Genomic DNA, 20,784 nt, shown 5'->3' with positions numbered 1-20,784 from the left:
GCCACTTGCGGCTTTTTTTCTGCTTATGTGGTGCTGCGGAATCGAACCCAGGGCCTCATGCATGCAAGGCAAGCGCTCTACCACTGAGCCACCTTCCAAGCCCCCTCTGGCTGTTTGTTGTCTTCTATTAAGTTATATAACAAAGTAATCCCCAAATACCAATGACTTCAGAGACAGAAGTTGTTTTATTTTTGGTGGTACTCAGAGTGTTCCACTTGGCAAGTTTTCCACCACTTGAGAACTTTTCCACCTAGAGAAGTTTATTTTAGATTGCTTCAAAGTCCAGTCATAGGTTGAGGCCAGAACTGTTAGTGACTTTGAGACCTTTTGAGACCTTTAACAAACGGGGGATAGGAAGTGGAGAACAGAGTGTGTTCTTCCTTTCTTTCTTTCTTCCTTCCTTTCTTTCTGCCAGTCCACTGTCCCTGAGCTTCTTTTTGCTTTTTTTTTTTTTGGGGGGGGGGGGGTGGGTCCGGTCATGGGTCCTGAACTCTGGGTCTGGGTGCTGTCCCTCAGCTCTTCAGCTCAAGGCTAGTGCTCTACCACTTGAGCCACAGTGCCACTTCCTGCTTTTTCTGCTTATGTGGTGCTGAGGAATCGAACCCAGGGCCTCATGCATGCAAGGCAAGCACTCTACCACTGAGCTACCTTCCCAGCCCTCTTTTTGCTTAAGGCTAGCACTTGTTCCACAGCACCACCTCTGACTTTTTCAGTTTTTGTGGTACTGAGGAATCAAACCCAGGGCTTCATGCATGCTAGGCAAGCATGTTCCAAGCCCTTATTTTAATTTTTGTGCCAGTCCTGGGGGCTTGAATTTGGGGATTGGGAAGTTGTCCCTAAGCTTTCATGTTCAAGGCTGGCTCTAACACTTGAGCTACAGCTCCAGTCCAGCTTTTTGATAGTTAATTGGGAGATCAGCGTCTCACCTACTTTCTGGCTTGGGCTAGAATCTCAGTCCTCAGATCGCAGCCTCCTGAGTAGCTTACAGACATCAGCGCCCAGCTCTATATCCTAGGCTGGCCTCAAACTCACAATCCTCCAACCTCAGCTGTGTACCACCACGCCCAGCCCCTGAAACATCATTGAAAATGAAATGGCATGTATTGAGCTTTCACACACTGTCCCATCCGCATACCACCGGCACGGGGTGGTCATCATCTTAACCCAGCCGTTTACGGAGTGTCGTGGAGAGGTTGGTGAGGAGCTCACGCAGCGCAGGGTCTCCAGGGGGCGCCGGCCGAGGCGCTGGCCCGGGCGGCATAGGCGGAGCCGTTTGCCCAGGCCTCGCCCCCCCTCCGGCCGCCGGAACTTGGCGGATCCCGAGATCCCAGGCCTGGCGGGTCCGGCCACACCTGCCCAGCTTCGCCAGGATGCAGCGCGCCCTGCCCCGCGTCCTGCGCGTCCTGCGCATCCTGCGGCCCCGGAGGCCCCTCGGGGCCCGCCACTGTGCGTCGGACGCCGCCGCTGGGGGCCGCGAGATCCAGGTGCGGGCCCTGGCGGGTCCCGACCGAGGTAATCACCGCGCCATCGCGGGCGGGCCGCGGCGGGGCCCCGACCAGATCGCGGGGGACGAGGCAGGCGCTCCGCCATGACACTGAGAACGGGTCTCGAATCGCCTGTCTCCAGCTCTAGGCTCCTACCGCAGCCCGGGACCCCCGAGGTTGGGCTGGGCCGTCGTATCTCAGCCTCGCACCTGGAGGTCTCCAGCGTGCGGAGGACTGCGGGGAACAGGAGCTCCGCCACACTGCACTTTGGGGCCCAGTGGCCCCACATCAGCGCTGAACCCGCCGGCGGAGGCGGCGCGGCCAATCCCTGGCCGGCGTGCGGGGGAGGACGGAGGGCGGGGCCGGCGGCCGCACCGGTCCCCTCTGCTCCTGCTCGGGGGACGCCTTCGAGCGCACCTGGGTGGGAGGGTACGCGCATGCGCGTTTGGACTTCAGTGGCATTCCGTGGGCCCCTTTCCTTCCCCTGTTGTTGTTTTGTGCTGGTCCTGGTCCTGGTCAAGACTTGGCTGTTGCTCCTGAGCTCTTTTGCTCAAGCCTAGCACTCTACCACTTTGAACCACAGCGCCATTTCTGGTTTTCTGGTGGTTAATTGGAGATAGGAATCTCACAGGGACTTTTCTGCCTGTGTTGGCTTTGAACCTCAGATCTCAGCCTCCTGTGTAGCTAGGATTGTAGGTGTGAGCCACCAGCACCCGGCAGCATCTACTGTTTTTGATGGATATGTATGTAACCTGGAGTGGTAAGGCTAGACACCTAATTCCTAGAATTCCAAGATACTAGGTTCAACCACTTGTTCCAGTCTGCCATTGAAAATAGACAAGAAGTAGCTAAGCATCTGTGGCTCTGGCTTGTAGACCTAGCTATTTAGGAGGGTGAGATCTGAGGATTGACATTTGTCTGGCAGACAAATCCCAATGACTCTTAGATCCTTTATCCAGTAAGAAAACTGGAAGTGGAAGTGTGACGTAAGTGGTAGAGTGCTAGCATTGAGTGAAAACACTAACCAAGAGCCTCTGCAAGACCCTGAATTCAAGCACCAGCACCAAGGCAAAAAAAAGCAAATAGTGGTGAAGGGCCGAGGAAGATTTATCACATCTCACTGGAAGAGGCAGAGAGTAAGCATTTCAGCCAATCTTTCCCACTGAGTGGAAACTTGTCCAGAGTGTGATGGGCTGGTCTCAGGTACAGTCTGGCTGATTATGATCTCAGGACTGGCCAGGTGGAGCCTGGCTACTCTAAGAAAGTCCTTAGTGCTTGTGGAGTAGCTTACATTCTTGTCACAGGGGTTATCAAGTAGTCTTTCTTCTTGGATTGCAATATAACTGTTAGAGAGAATGGCTGAGAGCAAAGGACACAAAAAAATGGAGCAGAAGAGCCACATTTTTCTCTGGTTTTGGACATTTACAGGCTTAAGTCAAGAGCCAGTACTTTGTAGCAAAAGTGCTAAGGACAGTACTTGGAATTTTCCCTAGAATCCAGTTTAAGAAATTGAGACAGGCTGGGAAGGTGGCTCAGTGGTAGAGCGCTTGCCTTGCATGCATGAGGCCCTGGGTTCGATTCCTCAGCATCCCATAAGCAAAAGAAAGAAGCCAGAAGTGGCACTGTGGCTCAAGTGGTAGAGCGCTAGCCTTGAGCTGAAGAGCTCAGGAACAGCGCCCAGGTCCAGAGTTCAGGCCCCACAACCAGACCCCCCCCAAAAAAAGAAAGAAATTGAGACAAAGAGGGTGATGCAATTTGAACTAGGTGTATTTGAGAACCTGCACTGTGGCCCAGAAGTTCACGATAGATTTTTCTAGCAATTTAATGATTCCACAGGTTTATCCATCAGTACATAAAAAATTGCCTGGGTTATAGATCTTTCACCTCATTTACAGATACTGAAATCATTCGCTCCTGAAAGTTGGGTAAGACTCTGGCACTGCCAGGGGACATGAGAGGGGAGAAAAAGAAGGAGAAGCAGTGGCCAGGGCATGAGGAAGAGCTCACACAGAATTCCCAGAAAATGATGCAGTCACTTGATGATCCTATCAGAAGCCCCAGGTTGTGTGTTCCGCTGGGGAGATGGCACCCAAACTCTGCTGTCCTGGGAAGTGAGAGTGGCTAGGCAGCTGCTCCTCGCTTCTGCTGCTTTAGCCTTTGTAGTTCATGGAGTATTCCTTCAACTCCCTAGCTGCAAGTCATGGTGCCCTACCTCAACCTAAGGTTTCCATCTTCTCTCTATCCATGGCTTCATTTGAAGCTTTTCCACTCTGTTTTTCCATCTGTGGTTTCCTGATGGACCTGTCTCTTCCTTTCTGCCCATTTGATTCTTTCTGCTTATGTGGGTCTTTCTGGAACCCACTTGCCAAACTGCACCTCCTTTAAGTTTTATGTGTCTCATAGGTGTAGGTGTATGTGCTGGCACTGGGGCTTGAACTCACACTCTTGCTCACAAGGCTGGTGCTCTTACCACCCCGCCTCCACTTCCAGCTTTTTGGTGATTAACTGCAGAGAAAACTTTTCTGCCTAGGTGGGCTTTGAATCTCAATCCTTAGGTCTCAGTCTCCTGAGTAGGTAGGATTACAGGCATGAGCTACTAACATTCAGGCCTCCTAGATTGTTAATGCTCCGAATCCAACCCAAGGCTTTGCACATGCTGGGTAAGTAAGTGCTCTACTACTGAACCTCATCCCCAGCAATTGTTAGCTCTTAGAAAGTGAGGGCTGGTATCTGTGTGTAGTTGTTACTTTTCTGGTTTCTCTGTTTTCCCTGTTGTTAGGTTACCCAGAAAGGAAATGCACCACATGGTTCAGGCAGAAAAGAGTTTATTGGGGGGAGAGCAAACTGCCAGCCCACACAAGATGGAGGTACATGGAGAGTGGGGGAAAGAAGAAGAGAAAAAGAGAAGTCAGGGCTGGGAAGGTGGCTCAGTGGTAGAGCGCTTGCCTTGCATGCCTGAGGCCCTGGGTTCGATTCCTCAACACCACATAAGCAAAAAAGAAAAAAGCTGGAAGTGGTGCTGTGGCTCAAGTGGTAGAGGGCTAGCCTTGAGCTGAAGAGCTGAGGGGACAGCACCAAGGCCCAGAGTTCAGGCCCCACGACCGGACTCCCCCCCCCCAAAAAAAAAAAGAAAAAGAGAAGTCAGCTGGGAATGTGGCTTAGTGGTAGAGTGCTTTCCTCGCATGCATGAAGCCCTGGATTCTCAGTACCACATAAACAGAAAAGGCCAGAATGGCATTGTGGCTCAAGTGGTAGAGTGTTATCCTTGAGCAAAAGAAGCTTATGGACAGAGCCCAGGCCCTCAGCTCAAGTCCCAGGACTGGCTAAAGAAAAAAAAGAAAGAAAGATAGAAGAAGGACTTGTATTGAACCAGATGGTATAGGGAAAGGCAGGAGGTGGGACCACAGCGGATGGGGAGTGATTTCAGAGCCTGGTGAACCTCTCACTGCTCAAGGGAGGCGTGATCAGGGTGGTTCAGGAAATGACGTCAACAGATGAGAAAGTGACTTCAGAGCCTGGGATCCTTTGCTGACTCACTGTCAGGTGATTACTGTCAGGTGATTACTGTCAGGTGATTACTGGTTTCAGGCAGGTGAAGAAGCTGGGAGGGGCTGTTCTCCTGGGCTGACCTTAACATCTGTTACACAAGAGGTTGTTAAACTCTACCTTCCAGTGCTTTCTGTTGGACTTCCACCAACATAGCCTGTGGAGATCATCTAGACAGATGTGACCTTAGAGATTTTCATTGGACTTGGTCAGAGTGGCAATTGCAACACAGCCTCTCTCCACTAATTGGGCTAAAGGGCAATGCTCCTAGAACCCAAGCCAGAACACTTAGTGACAGCTGAATGGCCCAGAATGAGGCATGTTATAGTGCCAGGTGAATGAAAGCCAAGGACACTGCCTGGCTCCTTAGGGTCCCCAGCTTGCAGCATGGTCTCCTCTGATGACACACACTCACACTTTGTCTAGGTACTTTGTACATTATCCCTTTTGATTCTCCTAACAACCCTTTAATTCTTATTGATCAGGAAATTGAAGATCAAAGAGGTAAAGTGACTTTACTTGATGTGTCCAGGTTGTGGCTTCAGTCAAGAACAATAAGAGCTGTCTGTCTATGTCCTGAGAGGAAGAGAGATGAAAACAAAAGGTTAAAGGCAGACAGAAAGAAAAGGACAGAGCAGCGCTGGGAAGGTGGCCCAGTGGTAGAGTGCTTGCCTTGCATGCATGAGGCCCTGGGTTCTATTCCTCAGCACTACATAAGCAGAAAAAGCCAGAAGTGGTGCTGTGGCTCAAGACGTACAGTGCTAGCCTTGAGCTGAAGGGCTCAGGACAGTGCCCAGGCCCAGAGTTCAGGCCTCACAACCAACAAAAAAAGAAAATAAGAAAGAAAGAAAGAAAAGGACAGAGTAGGAAAGCAGGAAGATGGGGAACAAAGTTTGTTAAAACCAAATCATGGTGACTGTGTTAGTTTTTTGTGGCTATATAATAAATGACTAAAAACTGTTGCCTGTGATACTATACATGTATTACTTGTGGATTCTGTAAGTCATGTAATAAATATAGTCTTCAAGAACCACCAGAGACCTAGCGCCAGTGGCTCACGCCTGTAATCCTAGCTACTTAGGAGGCTGAGATCTGAGGATCACGGTTCAAAGCCAGCCCAAGCAGGAAAGTCTGTGAGACTCTTATTTCCAATAAACCACTCAAAAACTGGAAGTGGCACTGTGGCTCAAGTGGTAGAGTGCTCATCTTGAGCTGAAGAGCTCAGGGACAACACTCAGGACCAGAGTTCAAGCTCTACAACCGACAAAAAAATTCTGCTGGGAGTCAGGCACAGGTAGTTCATACCTATATTCCTATCTCCTGTAATCTTAGCTACTCAGGAGGCTGAGATCTGAGGATCATGGTTCAAAGTCAGCCCAGGCAAGGAAGTCCATGAGATTCTTATCTCTCATTAACCACAAAAAGCTGGAAATGGAGCTGTGGGTCAACTGGTAAGAGCACTAGCCTTGAACATAAAAAGCTCAGGGACAGCATCCAGGTTCCAAGTTCAAGCTCCCAGGCAGACATAAGAAAATAAAATCCTTCCTTATCCCAAAGCAGTTCTTTTACTTTCTTTACTTGCTGATAGAGTTTTAACAAAATAATCAACCAGAGCCAAGCCTTCAGGCCAATGCAAGAACTTTGATAGAAAGACAGCTTTCCTCACAGAGGTCGGCACACCTGAGCTGAGTTTCCTATGGCAAGTCTTCCCAGACCATTATGCAGGAGTTGGCTGGGACTGTGGTCTCATCAGAGGCTGGGCTGAGGGCCTATCTGCTTCCAGTTTCTTGGTGCACTTGACAGAATTCACCTAGTTGTGGCTAGAGTACTGAACTCCCACCTTCTTGCTACCTGTTGGTCAGCAGTTGCTCTCAGCTCCTAGAAACTGCTCATAGTTGCTTGCCATGTGACTCTCCACAGACCCATTAGTGTGGCTATCAAGACAGAGGCTTGTATGTACCATAGCCTAATCACAGAAGCCACAATTTATCACCTTTGTCACATAATTTATATTTTGGGGGTTGTACTACTTTTTGTCTTGTTTTTGTGGTTGACAGGTGTACATCACCACACGCTGCTGTTGGTTGAGATTAGGTCTTGCTGATTTGTTTGTCCATGCTGGCCTTGAATCTCTTCCAGACTCCACCTTCTGAGTAGCTGGTATGAGCAGCTATGGCCAGCCTGTTACTAGGGTTTTAAATTCAGGACCTTAACCTGGTTGCTAGGTAAGTGCTCTACCATTTGAGCCATTTCAGAACTCATGTTGTATGCCATTGGTTAGAAGCAATTCTCAGATCCCAGACACACTCAAGTCAAAAGGAATTCTTCCAGATGTGAATGTTATGAACAGTTGACCTTATCTAGGCAGACAAAGGGACAGCTCTCTTAGCACTGACAGCCCTGAGTTCCAGAGGCCTTCAGAGCTAGGGGCTTATTGCTGTGAGTGCCCAAGCAGAGGCTTCTTGCTCTGCACTTGGATTACTGACACCTAGTGGCTAGTTTCAGTTACCAACTTTTGAGCATTGGGACTTCATCTCTTTGGCCACTTGACATCTAGTCAAGGGGGCTGGAAGTTCTCACAGCTTCAGCGCTCACCTTTGGTTCCTCATTTTTGAGTCTCTGATTCTCCACCATCTCAACTTCTCAGTCCTTCTGTTTTTGTAACCTTAGCTTCATTTGGAGTCTGACCCCAGTCATGCTGTGGAACTCTTTCTTCAGCTGCCTCCTACTGTTATAGCTCAGGACTTCAGGCCTCAGGACGTTAGTGGCTGTCTGGGAATCTTAACTACTTTCTGGCATTTCACTTTGGGTACTGGGCCCTCAGTTCATGGTGGCCCTGGAAGGCTCCGGCTGTTTCCTTTCTGCTGTTGCCAGGCCTAGAAGTCCTAGAGTATAACCAGGTTAGTCCACGCTACCTGTGATAAAGACCACAGGGATGCAAAGACAATTCAAGAGAAGCCTCTGTGGAGGACTAATATTTCAACTTAATGTTGTAGCTAAGACTTCAATACTAAATTGTGTGTGTGTGCGTGTGTGTGCCAGTGCCATGGCTTGAACTCGACTTCCTGTCTTTGTTTAGCTTTTTTGCTCAAGATTGGCAATTTAACACTTGAGCCATACCTCCATATCTAGCATTTTTTCTCATTAATTAAAGTAAGAGTCTTTAGGATTTGTCTGCCCTGCTGATCCTCAGATCTCAGCTTCCTGAGTAGCCAGGATTACAGGTGTGAGTCACCAGTGCCTTAAATAATTCTGGTAATTATGGACAAATCACATTTGCTATTTTTCACTGGTCTAATTAAAAAGGTTTTTTAATTGTTAAAATAATTTTCTGGGGAAAATATAGGAAGCAATGACTACAAAAGTCAGAAGTTACATTGTCAGGAGCTGTGACTGAGTTGGGGTACATGTGGGGAATGGGTCTGTATTTTGATCTAGTTACAGGCTATTTGCTTTTAAACTCTACAGGAAGGTATTTGGTTTATGACAGGGAGATAATATGGCAGGAGTTGTAGAATTCAATGTGTGTGTGTGTGATAGTGGTCACCTTGTGCCTTTTACTCCACAGTTAACAAATCCTTCTTCCTATGGGAGGTAACAAGAGCGAAGACTATTCTATGGAGAAACTGAGGAACGAGTGTGTGACATGCTCCAGCAATAGCACCTAGAACCAGACCTCCCATGTCTAGTCCCCAGGGTGTGGGTGAACAGGGCCAGCTGGCTCGCCTCAGCTTGTTCTATCCCTTGTAGGAATCACTGAGATCCTGATGAACAGACCTCATGCCCGAAATGCCCTGGGGCACATCTTCGTCAAGGAGGTGAAGACTGGGGAGCACTAGGGTGGGGCTGGGGATGTACCATGACGTGCCTGACAAGGTGTCTTCTGCAGCTGTTTGAAGCTCTGGCCCTGCTGCGAGAAGACCAGCACGTGCGTGTTCTGCTCTTCAGAAGTGGAGTGAAGGGTGTGTTTTGTGCAGGTAAGTTCCATCTCCAGCTTGGGCCATATCCCGGGCTCTGGAGGGCTCCTCCAAGCAGGACCTGGACCCTTAGGTCAGCTCCAGTGGAGGACATAATCCCATTTTATACAAGTGAACTTGAAGCTCCAGGTCCAATGTCTTGTAAAAGGTCATAAAGCACAAGTCAGCTTGTTCTTGATTTCAGGGCCTCATTCTTTCTCTACACTTTGTTGAGGAAATGAAGAAACTGAGTCACCAAACATGCTTTCAAAGTTAATAATAAGTTGAGACTCTGTCCTTTGCCCACCTGCCCAATCTGTCCCCATTACCAAAGCCCTCCCCAGTACCTGCACCATGGGGTCCTCACAAGGAAAGCACCATGAACTTCTGCCTCAAAGGCAGACAAAAGCTGGATGCTGGTGGCTCACGCCTGTAATCCTAGCTACTCAGGAGACAAATCTGAGGATTGCAGTTCAAAGCCAACCCGGGCAGGAAGTCTGTGAGACTTATCTTCAATAAACCACCAGAAAACCGGAAGTGGCGCTATGCCTCAGTGGTAGAGCGCTCGCCTTGAGCTGAAGAACTCAGGGACAGTGTCCACACCTGAGTTAAAGCCCCACAACTGACCATAAAAACAAAAAAAAAAAGGTAGGGCTGGGAAGGTGGCTTAGTGGTACAGTGCTTGCATGCATGAGGCCCTGGGTTCGATTCCTCAGCACCACATAAGCAGAAAAAGCCAGAAGTGGCACTGTGGCGCAAGTGGTAGAGCGCTAGCCTTGAACTGAAGAGCTGAGAGACAGCACCCAGGACCAGAGCTCAAGCCCCAGGACAAAATAAAAAAAGGCAGAAAAATGTAGGGGTAAGAGGAAGTATATGACTCTCGGAGCCCTTCAAGGTATGGTTTGCCTTAGAGCTGAGCTGTCATGGCTCAGTGTAAATGTTTTATATACATATTATATATGTATATGTGATTTCCTTTTCAATCTTTGTGGTACTGAGATTTGAACTCAGGACCTCGCATTTATTATTTTTTGGGGGGGGGTCCGGTCGTGGGCCTGAACTCTGGGCCTGGGCGCTGTCCCTCAGCTCTTCAGCTCAAGGCTAGCACTCTACCACTTGAGCCACAGCACCACTTCCAGCTTTTTTCCTTTTTGCTTATGTGGTGCTGGGGAATCGAACCCAGGACCTCAGGCATGCAAGGCAAGCGCTCTACCACTGAGTCACCTTCCCAGCCCAGGACCTTGCATTTATTATGCAAGCACTTTATCACTTGAGCTATCTTTTTTGCTTTCATTTTTTGATTGGCTCTGGAGTTTTTGCCCAGGGACAATCAAGAGTGAAATCTTCCTACCTATGCCCCTTGTGTAGGTGAATTACAGGCATGAGACACTATATTCAGCCCCTGAATTCCTGTTTTCAGTGCTTTGAGGCATGTATTTAGGACTAAAGTATAAGGTGTTTTGCAGTTCTCTTTGGTGGTCCTGTGGTTTGAACTCAGACCTCACGCTTGCTAGGCAAGCACTCTTGCCACTGAGCCACATCTCCTTCCATCTTTGGTACTGGTTATTTTTCATGTAAATTTTCACTTCCTATTCTGGCACACACCTGGATGGCAATCTTATACTTTGTGTCATACCAAGCATGACAGGCATGACGCATCACAGGTGGGGGTCTCATGAACTTTTCTGCCTGGATTGGCTTTAAACCATAGTACTCTCATCCTCAGCCTCCCAAGTTGCTAGGATTATAGGTGTGAACCAGTGGTACCTGGTAGTGATAACTGCCCTAACATATATGGAGATAAGAGACTTACGGACTTTCCTGCCCCGGCTGGCTTTAAACCATGATCCTCAGATCTCAGCCTCCTGAGCAGCTAGGATTTCAGATGTGAGCCATCAGTGCCCGGCTTCTGTGTACTTTTTGACTGTACTTTGCCTACTTTGTTTTTGTTGCATTACAGGAAGTCTTTATATATACTAGGTATTGACCTTTTTCTCTCCAGTGTTGGGGATGGAACCCAGGGCCTCACATACACAAGTCAAGTGCTGTACAGCTGAGTGACTTGCAGCCTTGTTATTAACCTCTTACCAGATATATTATTTGCAGACTTTCTCCCACTGTGGATTATGTTTTTCATTCTGTTAATAGGGTCTTGATGCTCAAAATTATTCACTTTGATGAAACCCAGTCAATCTTTTTCTGTAAGCCCCTTTCCTTTTTTCTTTTCCTTCCTCTTTCTGATATTTCCTGCTTCTTCCTCCCTGGCTGTTTTTCCTTACATCTTTGCTGGATACTTTAACCACCTGGCATTCCCATAATAAGCCATTTATCCAAGAATGGCACCAACTGCTGAGCATCTACAGGTGCAGACCTGAAGGAACGGGAGCAGATGAGCCCTGTGGAGGTGGGCGTCTTTGTGCAGCGACTCCGAGGCTTGATGAATGAGATCGGTGAGTCTGGGAGTAGGATGGAGGTGTGGGAGCCCCTGCTATTGCTAGCCCTTTCCCCACGCACCATGCTCTACTCTATGGGAACACAGATGACTCCCAGGATAAGCACAAGGAATTCTACAAGGGGGAGGGTACAATCAGCATTTCTACCAGAGGGAGTCCTAGCTCTTCAGCCTTTGTTCACCACACCAATGTCCTATTCCCCCCTCAAGCCCAGCCCCTCCAGGAGTCAGGAGTCATGCTCACTAGACAGATTTAGCAGCCTTTGCTATTTTTCGAGTACCCCTTCTTGAACTGATCTATCTGAACTTTTCCTTTTCCTTCAAGACCTACTATGCCTCTTCCTGCAAGAAGCCTTTTTGACTCATCCTCCAAGCTTTTTTGTTTTGTTTTTAATTTCTAGTACTAGGGTTTGAGCTCAGGGCCTTGCACTGGGCTGGCTGGCTTGATTGGTGCTCTTCTGGCTTTTTGCTGATTAAACATGAGAGTGTCAAAGATTTGTTTTCCTAGACCTTCTCCCCCTTCCCCCCTTTTCTAGTCCTGGGTTTTGTTTTTTTTTGGGGTCCGGTCGTGGGGCCTGAAATCTGGGCCTGGGTGCTGTCCCTCAGCTCTTCAGCTCAAGGCTAGTACTCTACCACTTGAGCCACAGCACCACTTCCGGCTTTTTTCTTTTTGCTTATGTGGTGCTGAGGAATCAAACCCAGGGCCTCATGCATGCAAGGCAAGCGCTCTACCACTGAGCCACCTTTCCAGCCCCAGTCCTGGGGTTTAAATACAGGGTCTGGGCTGTTCCTGGAGCTAAGAATATCATAGACTTTCCTGTCCAGGCTGGCTTCAAATCACAATTCTCAGACCTCAGCCTTCTGATTAGGTTACATTGTAGGCATGAGCCACCAGTGACTGACTCCAGGCTAGCTTTAAAACATGATCTTCAATTTTAGCTCTTGACTGGCTGTGATTACAGGCATGAACCTCAGGTGCAGTTTTTGTTGTTAGTGGTGGTGGTAGTGGGTTTTTTGCTTCCCACCATAGCTAGGATGGCATGTACATGCAACCACACCGAACTTCTTCCACTGAGATGGAATCTCTGGCTTTTCTCAGGCTAGCCTGGAACTGATCACAGCCTCACTAGCTCCAGCTTTAGGCTCCCTTTCATTGGAGCATTCAAATTTCCAGATTATCACTGTCTGAATACTTGATTACCTTCCATTGGACAGGGGGCACATGGGAGTAGAGCCAAGTCTGATTCTGTTTCTAGCACCCAGCACATTAAGTCAGGTTCCAGAGACACCAGTGAGTGTGGACTTAAACAGAAACTGTCAGCTTATTTTCCAGCTGACCCTAGAACATTCCTGATGGAAAAGCTGACTTCTTAGATAATCTGACTGAAATTCTAGGTGAGGTCCCTAAGTCTGGGACCAGTAAGGCCTGCTATTCCACCAGCCTTAGGTCTCTCCTGGCCCTTTTGTCTCCACAGCAGCCTTCCCTGCACCCACCATTGCAGCGATGGACGGGTTTGCCTTGGGTGGAGGCCTGGAACTTGCCCTTGCCTGCGACCTCCGAGTGGCAGGTACTTGGCAGGGGTGAGGTGAAGGTATGAGGTGGGGAGGTTGAATAAAACAAGAAATCTGGGGCTTCTGCGAAGTTAGCCACTGCTCTTGGCCTTCCCACCAAGAGTAAAACTGAGGGAGAATATGGGAACACAGAAGACAAAGGTATTGCCACCCACTGCTGTTATAGCCAAGGCTGGCAAGAACTGCTTTGTTCATCTTGAGAAAGCCTTCTGCAACCTGAGCCATGGCTGACAAGGTCAGCAGAGTACATAGGTAGTGAGAACAAAGAACACTTCACCTTTCAGTTCTGATGAAGTCAGATTACTTACCATGAAATGAACAGAGGGCCAGGCAGGTGTTTTGTCACTGGTCCATTTGGTTGCAAAGGTGCCTGGCAAGTTCATAGCAGCACCCATTTACTGGTAAGCTGGGTGCTGGTGGCTCACTCCTGTAATCCTACTCAGGAGGCTGAGATCTGAGGATCATGGTTTAAAGCCAGCCTGGGCAAGAAAGGACATGAGACACAGAAAACCAGAAGTAGTGCTGTGGCTCAAGTGGTAGAGTACTAGCCTTGAGCTGAAGAGCTGAGGGACAGCACGCAGGCCCTGAGTTCAAGCCCCATGACTAACAAAAAGAAAAAGAAAAAAAAGGATGGGGGATGCAAGATAATCAATCACTTTTCAAAGTCACTGCCTTGGTGGCTTCTCTCCCATTTTTCTCTTGCCACATATCCATGTGTGAAGGTATCCATCTACGCAAAGAGGGAACTGACCAGACTGGGGAGGTAGCTTGCTTACTTCTAGAGCACTTGCCTAACATGTTCAAGGCATTGGGGGGAGAAAAGGAATTGATCAAGTGATCAGACACCAAAATTCCAGGTCAGGCTAGCTCTGCCTGTCACTTGCTCATATGTCAGGCAACTACCATGCAAGGTTTGCTGAGGACAGAGTAGAAAAACCTGTACAGTAGCCCAGCTGCCTTTCTGCCCACATTACACACGTCATATGGCTTGTGCTGAGGCAGAGCTACTCAGAGGCAGCAGCATTTCAGAGGAAGATGTGGACTGAACTGTCAGGGAAGTTTCAGGCTTGACAAAACCTATGAGGCATATTCACAAGATCAGGGAGCATGGACACAAGCCAGAGCTGAAGGCACAAGAGAGCATTTACCTCCAACTGAGTGTCAGGCACCTTCTAGGAACCCTTGCTTGTTCCAGAGTGATGTGGTGACCAGGTAAAAGAGGCCAGTTACCCTTTTTCCACCATTGAGGAAAGGAGACTCACAGGTAACATCTCTACCAGCAGGCACTGGTGAGATGCCAGCCTGGAGGCCCAGTTGGTTGGTATCTGGGTGTGGCCAGAACCATGAGGAAAATGTCTCCTTTCCTCAGAGGTTCGCAGTGGAGGGTGGGCAGGGGAGAGCATTCCTTCACTTTGTGCTGTTCCAATAGCTTCTTCAGCTGTCATGGGACTGATTGAGACCACAAGAGGACTTCTCCCCGGAGCAGGTATCCTGCTTTCACTGTCAACGTCTGTCTGCTTTCTTCTCTTATCCTGGTTCTTGCCCTTCCATCCTAACTCATCCTGCAACTCTGCATCTGTGGGTTCCCCCTTCTCCACCAGTCTTAGCCTCCTCATGCCACCATCCTTGTAGGAGGGACTCAAAGGCTGCCCCGATGCCTGGGAGTGGCCCTGGCAAAAGAGCTCATCTTCACGGGCCGACGACTGAGTGGGGAGCAAGCCCACCAGCTGGGGTTGGTGAATCATGCTGTTCCCCAGAATGAGGAAGGTGATGCTGCCTACCACCGAGCTCGAGCCCTAGCCCAGGAGATTCTGCCCCAGGTATAGTGACAATTAGACACAGGACTGTGGGAGGCCCAGGGGGGAAGCAGGTGTTCCCTGAACTCCAGTGGGTTTGAAAGCAGCAAGGCAGCACTGTCCACTAAGTTCCTGAGATGAAGTCATGTTCTCCATTCAATGCCATACAGCATGGTACAAAGCCAAGTGATTTAGATTGGATAAAATTTAGCTTCTCAGTTACATTAATATCTACATGTGGAATTATATTTTCATATGCACATGAAAGCAGCTGAAATGAAGTCAGGTTTAATCTGTATTAAGTCCCTGTGTGGCGGCACTCTGTAACAAAATGTTGGGTACTGTAATGCAGGGCTTGCTATTAGGATAATATATTTGAAATGATTTTTTTTTCTTTTTGGCATTACTGGGGCTTGAACTCAGGGCTTTGTGCTTGCTCAGCTTGTTTGCTGATGCTCTACTACTTGAGTCACACCTCTAGCCCATGAGTGAGAAAACAGACTCAGAATGCCTAAGTGGCTTGTTCAAGGATATTAAAGTCACTTCAGTAGCACAGTTATTTTTGGCATTTGTTTTGGGGGGTTTTTTTGGGAGTCCAGTTGTGGGGCCTGAACTCTGGGCCTGGGTACTGTCCCTCAGCTCTTCAGCTCAAGTCTAGTGCTCTACCACTTGAGCCACAGCACCACTTCCGGCTTTTTTTCTTTTTGCTTATATGGTGCTGAGGAATCAAACCCAGGGCCTCAGTCATGCAAGGCAAGCGTTCTACCACTGAGCCACCTTCCCAGCTCATTTTTGGCATTTATTTTGCACAGTAAAGAAAACTTTTTTTTTTTTTGGTCAGTGTGGGGCTTCAACTCTGGGCTTGGGCGCTATCCCTCAGCTCTTCAGCTCAAGGCAAGCACTCTATGGCTTGAGCCACAACACTACTTCCGGTTTTCTAGTGGTTTATTGGTGATAAAGAGACTCATGAACTTTCCTGCCTGGGCTGGCCTTGAACTGCGATCCTCAGAGCTCACCCTCCTGAGTAGCTAGGATTAAGGTGTGAGCCACCGGCGCCCGGCTAGAAAATCTTTTTTGTGGGGCTGGGAAGGTGGCTCAGTGGTAGAGCGCTTGCCTTACATGCCTGAGGCCCTGGGTTCGATTCCTCAGCACCACATAAGCAAAAAGAAAAAAGTCGGAAGTGGTGCTGTGGCTCAAGTGGTAGAGCGCTAGCCTTGAGCTGAAGAGCTGAGGTACAGCGCCCAGGCCCAGAGTTCAGGCCTCACGACCGGACCCAAAAAAACAAAAACTTTTTTGTATGTGCCAGTACTGGGGCTTGAACTCAGGAATTTAGTTCTATCCCTTAGCCTTTTCTGCTCAAAGCTAGTGTTCTGCCACCTGAGCGGCATGTCCATTTCTAGCTTTGTGGGGGAACCCCACAACTGCCTTGGTTGTGGGGCTTGAACTCAGGGCCTGGGCACTGTCCCTAAGCTCTTCTGCTCAAGGCTAGTGCTCTACCACTTTAAGCCATACCTCCACTTCCAGTTTTTGAGTGGTTAATTGGAGATAAGTCTCACAGGGATTTTTCTGCCTGAGCTAGCTTTGAACCATTTTCCTCAGATCTCAGCCTACTGAAGCAACTGGGACTAAGTTAAAAACTTATTTTTAGAAGTACAGTACAGAATACATATAAAATTTTAATATCTTTGAAACAGAATATGTACACTTCAAATACAAAGTACTTAAAATGTTACAAAGCAGTTTAAGCCTATAAAAAGTATTTGTCATATATCATTTTAAGATGGTATTTGAATTAACCTTTAAAAATAACAAGTGTATTTACTCATTCTCTGACTTATGTAATTGTAATCTCTCTGTACATCACCTTTATAACAATTTTTTAAAATTTTATTAAAGTTTGATTTAAAATAGAAAAACCTGCTGGAGACATAGCTAAGCTGAGGGTCCAGATCCCAGTATGGCTCCCTCATCCCTCCCCCCCACCCCACCCCACCCCCCCAAAAAAGGCCAGGCCCTGGTGGCTCATGCCTTTAATCCTAACTACTAAGGAGGCTAAGGGAGTCCGTGAGACTCTTATCTCCAATAAACCACCAGAAAACCGGAAGTGGCGCTGTGGCTCAAGTGGTAGAACGCTAGCCTTGAGCTGAAGAACAGGGACAGCACCCAAGCCCAGAGTTCAAGCCCCACAACCACCCAAAAAAAAGGAAAACAAACCACATGCTAGTGGCATCTTTGAATAAGAAAGCATTTTGGGGCTGGAAAGATGGCTCAGTGGTAGAGTGCTTGCCTTGCATTCATGAGGCCCTGGATTCAATTCCTCAGCACCACATAAGCAGAAAAGGCCAGAAATGGCTCTGTGGTTCAAGTGATAGAGCACTAGCCTTGAGCTGAAGAGCTGAGGGACAGTACCCAGGCCCAGACTAGCTCAAGCCCCATGACTGACCAAAAAAAAAAAAAAAAAGAAAGAAAGAAAGCATTTTGTAGCCAGCTTTAGTGGCACATATAATTACCACCTATTGGGAATATGAGGCAGGCAGACCCTAAGGCCAAGACTAGCCTGGGCAACTTTGACCTCTCAGGAGCTAAAGAAAACACAAGAATGGGGCCCTGGGTTAAACACATACCCCACAGCTGTTTAGGAACTGTAATGACACGAACCCCAGGCTGGTTGGGGTTTGAAAAGTCTTCAATTTGACTTAGTAGGTAAGAGGACTAATGAAATATATCATCAATCAGTAGAATGGTTGCAACCAGAACTGTCTAAAGCTCTTCCCTTACAATATACCTGTGTTATCTCTCTTCATTCATGTCTCAAACAAGCATTTTCTATTCCTAGGCCCCTATTGCTGTGCGGTTGGGCAAAGCTGCCATTGACCGAGGAATGGAGGTGAGATTCCAGTGTGTCAGGACTTGGGTCCACTTAACTCCGTGTCAGGGTTGCAGCATTTTCTAGATTCTGGGAACCAACAGCAAAGCTGAACAATGAAAAAACTTGGAGTCTGATCTTAGTTCACTCATTTACAAAATGGGAGGTTTGGGTATCCCTATTTCTTTCCCTTGGGAAGAAGAACGTTCAGAAAGGGTAAATGACTCAACCAAGATCAGAAGTGAGCATTAAGAACCTAAGCCTGGGGCTGGGAAGGTGACTCAGTGGTAGAGTGCTTGCCTTGCATGCATGAGGCCCTGGGTTCGATTCCTCAGCACCACATAAGCAAAAAGAAAAAAGCCAGAAGTGGCACTGTGGCTCAAGTGGTAGAGCGCTAGCCTTGAGCTGAAGAGCTGAGGGACAGCACCCAGGCCCAGAGTTCAGGCCCCACGACCAGACCACCCCCCCCAAAAAAAAAAAGAACCTACGCCTGTGGAGCTCTTGGGTCTATACTGATCTTCAGTAATGAGGCCCTGAGTCTTTACACATTGAATCTAGAACTGAGCTAAGAATTGAGATTCAAGAATAAGATATAGTCTCTGACCCTTGAGGTAGAAAGGGGTAAGATAGACATAAACCACTTAGGAAAAGTTAATTGTACCAAGCAGGTACCTGAGAGGCTGGAGCTATACTGTCCACAAGGTGGGCACATATAGCTGTTTCTGCTATTCCTGTTTGATCAAAACTTTTTGAGCAATGAGTGTTTCCACACGTTATTATTTAGGACAATAGAGGACAGAATGTGCCAGGGACCAGCTCATAAAGGCCTAGGGCCTACACTTCCTGAGGACCGTGAAACTGACAAAAGGTACTGCTGAGGTACATGGCTAAGGATGGTCACTAGCCTCACCATGCAGCTTGCACTCTGCCCCTCTGAGCAGGGGGAAGTCAGCTTTACAAATGTCAGCCTCACTTCTCCTCACACACTTTGCTTCTCCTATGCATCCCAGGCAGAAATTCCTGACAGGTCATCTCTGCTCCTAGTCTGGCTACCAGGGGGTAGCCCAGGTCAGGCTGAATACTTCTTTCTTGTAGGTGGATATTGCATCAGGAATGGCCATTGAAGGAATGTGCTACGCTCAGGTATGTGGCTGCTGCCAGCCTGCACATTAGTAGAGACTGGGTCATGAGGAGGCTTGTGTAGTTCAACTAATTAATCTAGGGTGGCTCCAGGTAAAGCACATGGCTTCCCCTCAGTTCCTTAACAACTTACTGGCATATCCTACCCTATTGATATCCATAGAATCACAGCACACGTTTGACAAAGGTACTTAACAGCCAAGCACCCACACACTTGACAAAGGTACTTGACAGCCAGGGACCCTGTGGCTCATGCCTGTAATCCTAGCTAATCAGGAGGCTGAGATCTGAGGATTGAAGCTCAGAGCTAGCCCAGACAGGAAAGTCCATGAGCCTCTTATATCCAATTAACCACCAAAAAACAGGGAGTGGAAAAGCAAACAAACAAACAAACCAACAGGGAGTAGTGCTGTGGCTCAAGAACTCGCCTTGAGCTGAAGAGCTCTGGGACAGCACCCAGGATGACTTCAAGTCCCACAACAACAACAAAAGGTACTTGACAAAATACCTCTGGGTACTTTGGATATTGCTACCCCTGTACCCACTATAGAGGGCTAGGCTAGAGTTGGGACATAAAGGCTGTAACTTGCACTATACCCAATAGAGGGGCTACAAACCTGAGTCTTGACCTATTTAGCCCAACTTGACTTGTGTCTGTGCTAGTACTAATGCCTAAACTCAAGGCCTCCCACTGTCCCTTAGCTTTTCATTTAAGGCTGGAGCTCCGCCACTTGAAACAGCTTTTTGCTGGTTAATTGAATTTGTCTGCTGAGGCTGGCTTTGAACTGGTATTCTGAGCCTCCTAAGTGGCTAGAATTATAGGGATGAGCGACCAGTGCCTGGGTTAGCCCAGTTCTTGAGAGAATAAAGTATCACTGAAACATTAAGAACCTAGTGACAACCAACTATATTCTCTTATTTTTTTCTTTTTGTCGGTTGTGGGGCTTGAACTGTGGGCCTCAGCTCTTCAGCTCAAGACTAGTGCTCTACCACTTGAGCCACAGCACCACTTCTGGTTTTCTGAGTGGTTTATTGGAGATAGTCTCACAGACTTTCCTGCCTCAGCTGGCTTTGAACCACAATCCTCAGATCTCAGCCTCCTGGGTAGCTAGGATTACAAGTGTAAGCCACCAGCACCCAGCCTATTCTCATATTCTTAATATTCTATATTAAGCAATTCTTTGGCAGCTGTCTCTGCTCCTACAAAACTAATATCCTGTGCACTGTTGTAGAACATCCCAACCCAGGACCGGCTGGAAGGCATGGCTGCCTTCAGGGAGAAGCGCGCCCCAAAATTTGTTGGCAAGTGAACTCCTTTCTTCCCCTATACCTGAAACACCAGACATGTATACCTTAAAGAACAGAATCCAAATGGGAAGTCTTCAGTCAAGACTGCCATACTTATTTCACCTTGGCCTTCAATTTCTTCACAAAGATGATCAACCATTACTAAATGATGGGCAAAATGATGACCTGCACTTCCTGTTGCATTCTTTCTTATTCCTTACCCTGGCTATATCATCACCGGAGTCAGGTTTGCTTAAAAAATGTCTGATTCTCCCTATCCAGATGACAAACTATAGATTAAAGAACTGCCTCTAGATCTGTATTGTTGGCTCTCAGTCCATGGCCTCTGCCTCTCCATGACCAGCTTACTAGAGACACAAAGACCAATGAATCAGCCGGGCACCGGTGGCTCATGCCTATAATCCTAGCTACTCAGGATGCTGAGATCTGAGGATCATGGTTCAAAGCCAGCCCAGGCAGGACTCTTATCTCCAATAAACCACTAGAAAACTGGAAGTGGCGTTGTAATTCAAGCAGTTGTAACTCATGTAACTCATGCAACTCATGCGGTAGAGCGTTTGCCTTGAGCTGAAGAGCTGAGGGACAGCGCCCAAGCCCAGAGTTCAAGCCCGACGGCCGACAAAAACAAAAAACAAACAAACAAAATGAATCAGTGGGGTCAGTG

The 20,784-nt window shown here is 48.0% G+C and overlaps 1 protein-coding gene across 2 annotated transcripts; it reads left to right on the top strand.

The window, feature by feature from the left end:
* Positions 1-1,326: 1,326 nt before the first annotated feature.
* On the top strand, positions 1,327-20,413 carry Echdc2 (enoyl-CoA hydratase domain containing 2). Of its 2 annotated transcripts, none has more exons than XM_042676186.1 (10): positions 1,327-1,512; positions 8,781-8,848; positions 8,920-9,007; positions 11,350-11,436; positions 12,917-13,006; positions 14,440-14,496; positions 14,643-14,830; positions 17,643-17,693; positions 18,768-18,815; positions 20,045-20,413. In XM_042676186.1, exons 1-10 carry the CDS (start codon positions 1,371-1,373, stop codon positions 20,120-20,122), a joined length of 897 nt encoding a protein of 298 aa, XP_042532120.1. In that variant the 5' UTR covers positions 1,327-1,370; the 3' UTR covers positions 20,123-20,413. The 2 variants fall into 2 exon arrangements, with proteins under 2 accessions (XP_042532120.1, XP_042532112.1); XM_042676178.1 differs by having other exon boundaries at positions 1,330-1,512; positions 12,914-13,006.
* The last annotated feature ends 371 nt before the right edge of the window (positions 20,414-20,784 follow it).

Source organism: Dipodomys spectabilis, unplaced genomic scaffold (assembly GCF_019054845.1).
Source record: "Dipodomys spectabilis isolate Male_0828 unplaced genomic scaffold, ASM1905484v1 ptg000002l, whole genome shotgun sequence".
NCBI classification, from domain to species: domain Eukaryota; kingdom Metazoa; phylum Chordata; class Mammalia; order Rodentia; family Heteromyidae; genus Dipodomys; species Dipodomys spectabilis.
Note: the sequence above shows the minus strand (reverse complement) of the source record. Positions and strands in the feature narration are given on the sequence as shown.

Bases quoted from the DNA above. Each gene is read 5' to 3' on its own strand.
- Echdc2 (XM_042676178.1), top strand. From the start codon at position 1,371: ATGCAGCGCGCCCTGCCCCGCGTCCTGCGCGTCCTGCGCATCCTGCGG. The intron at 1,513-8,780 runs GTAATCACCGCG...TATCCCTTGTAG, and splicing joins CCTGGCGGGTCCCGACCGAG to GAATCACTGAGATCCTGATG. The intron at 17,694-18,767 runs GTGAGATTCCAG...TCTTTCTTGTAG, and splicing joins CCATTGACCGAGGAATGGAG to GTGGATATTGCATCAGGAAT.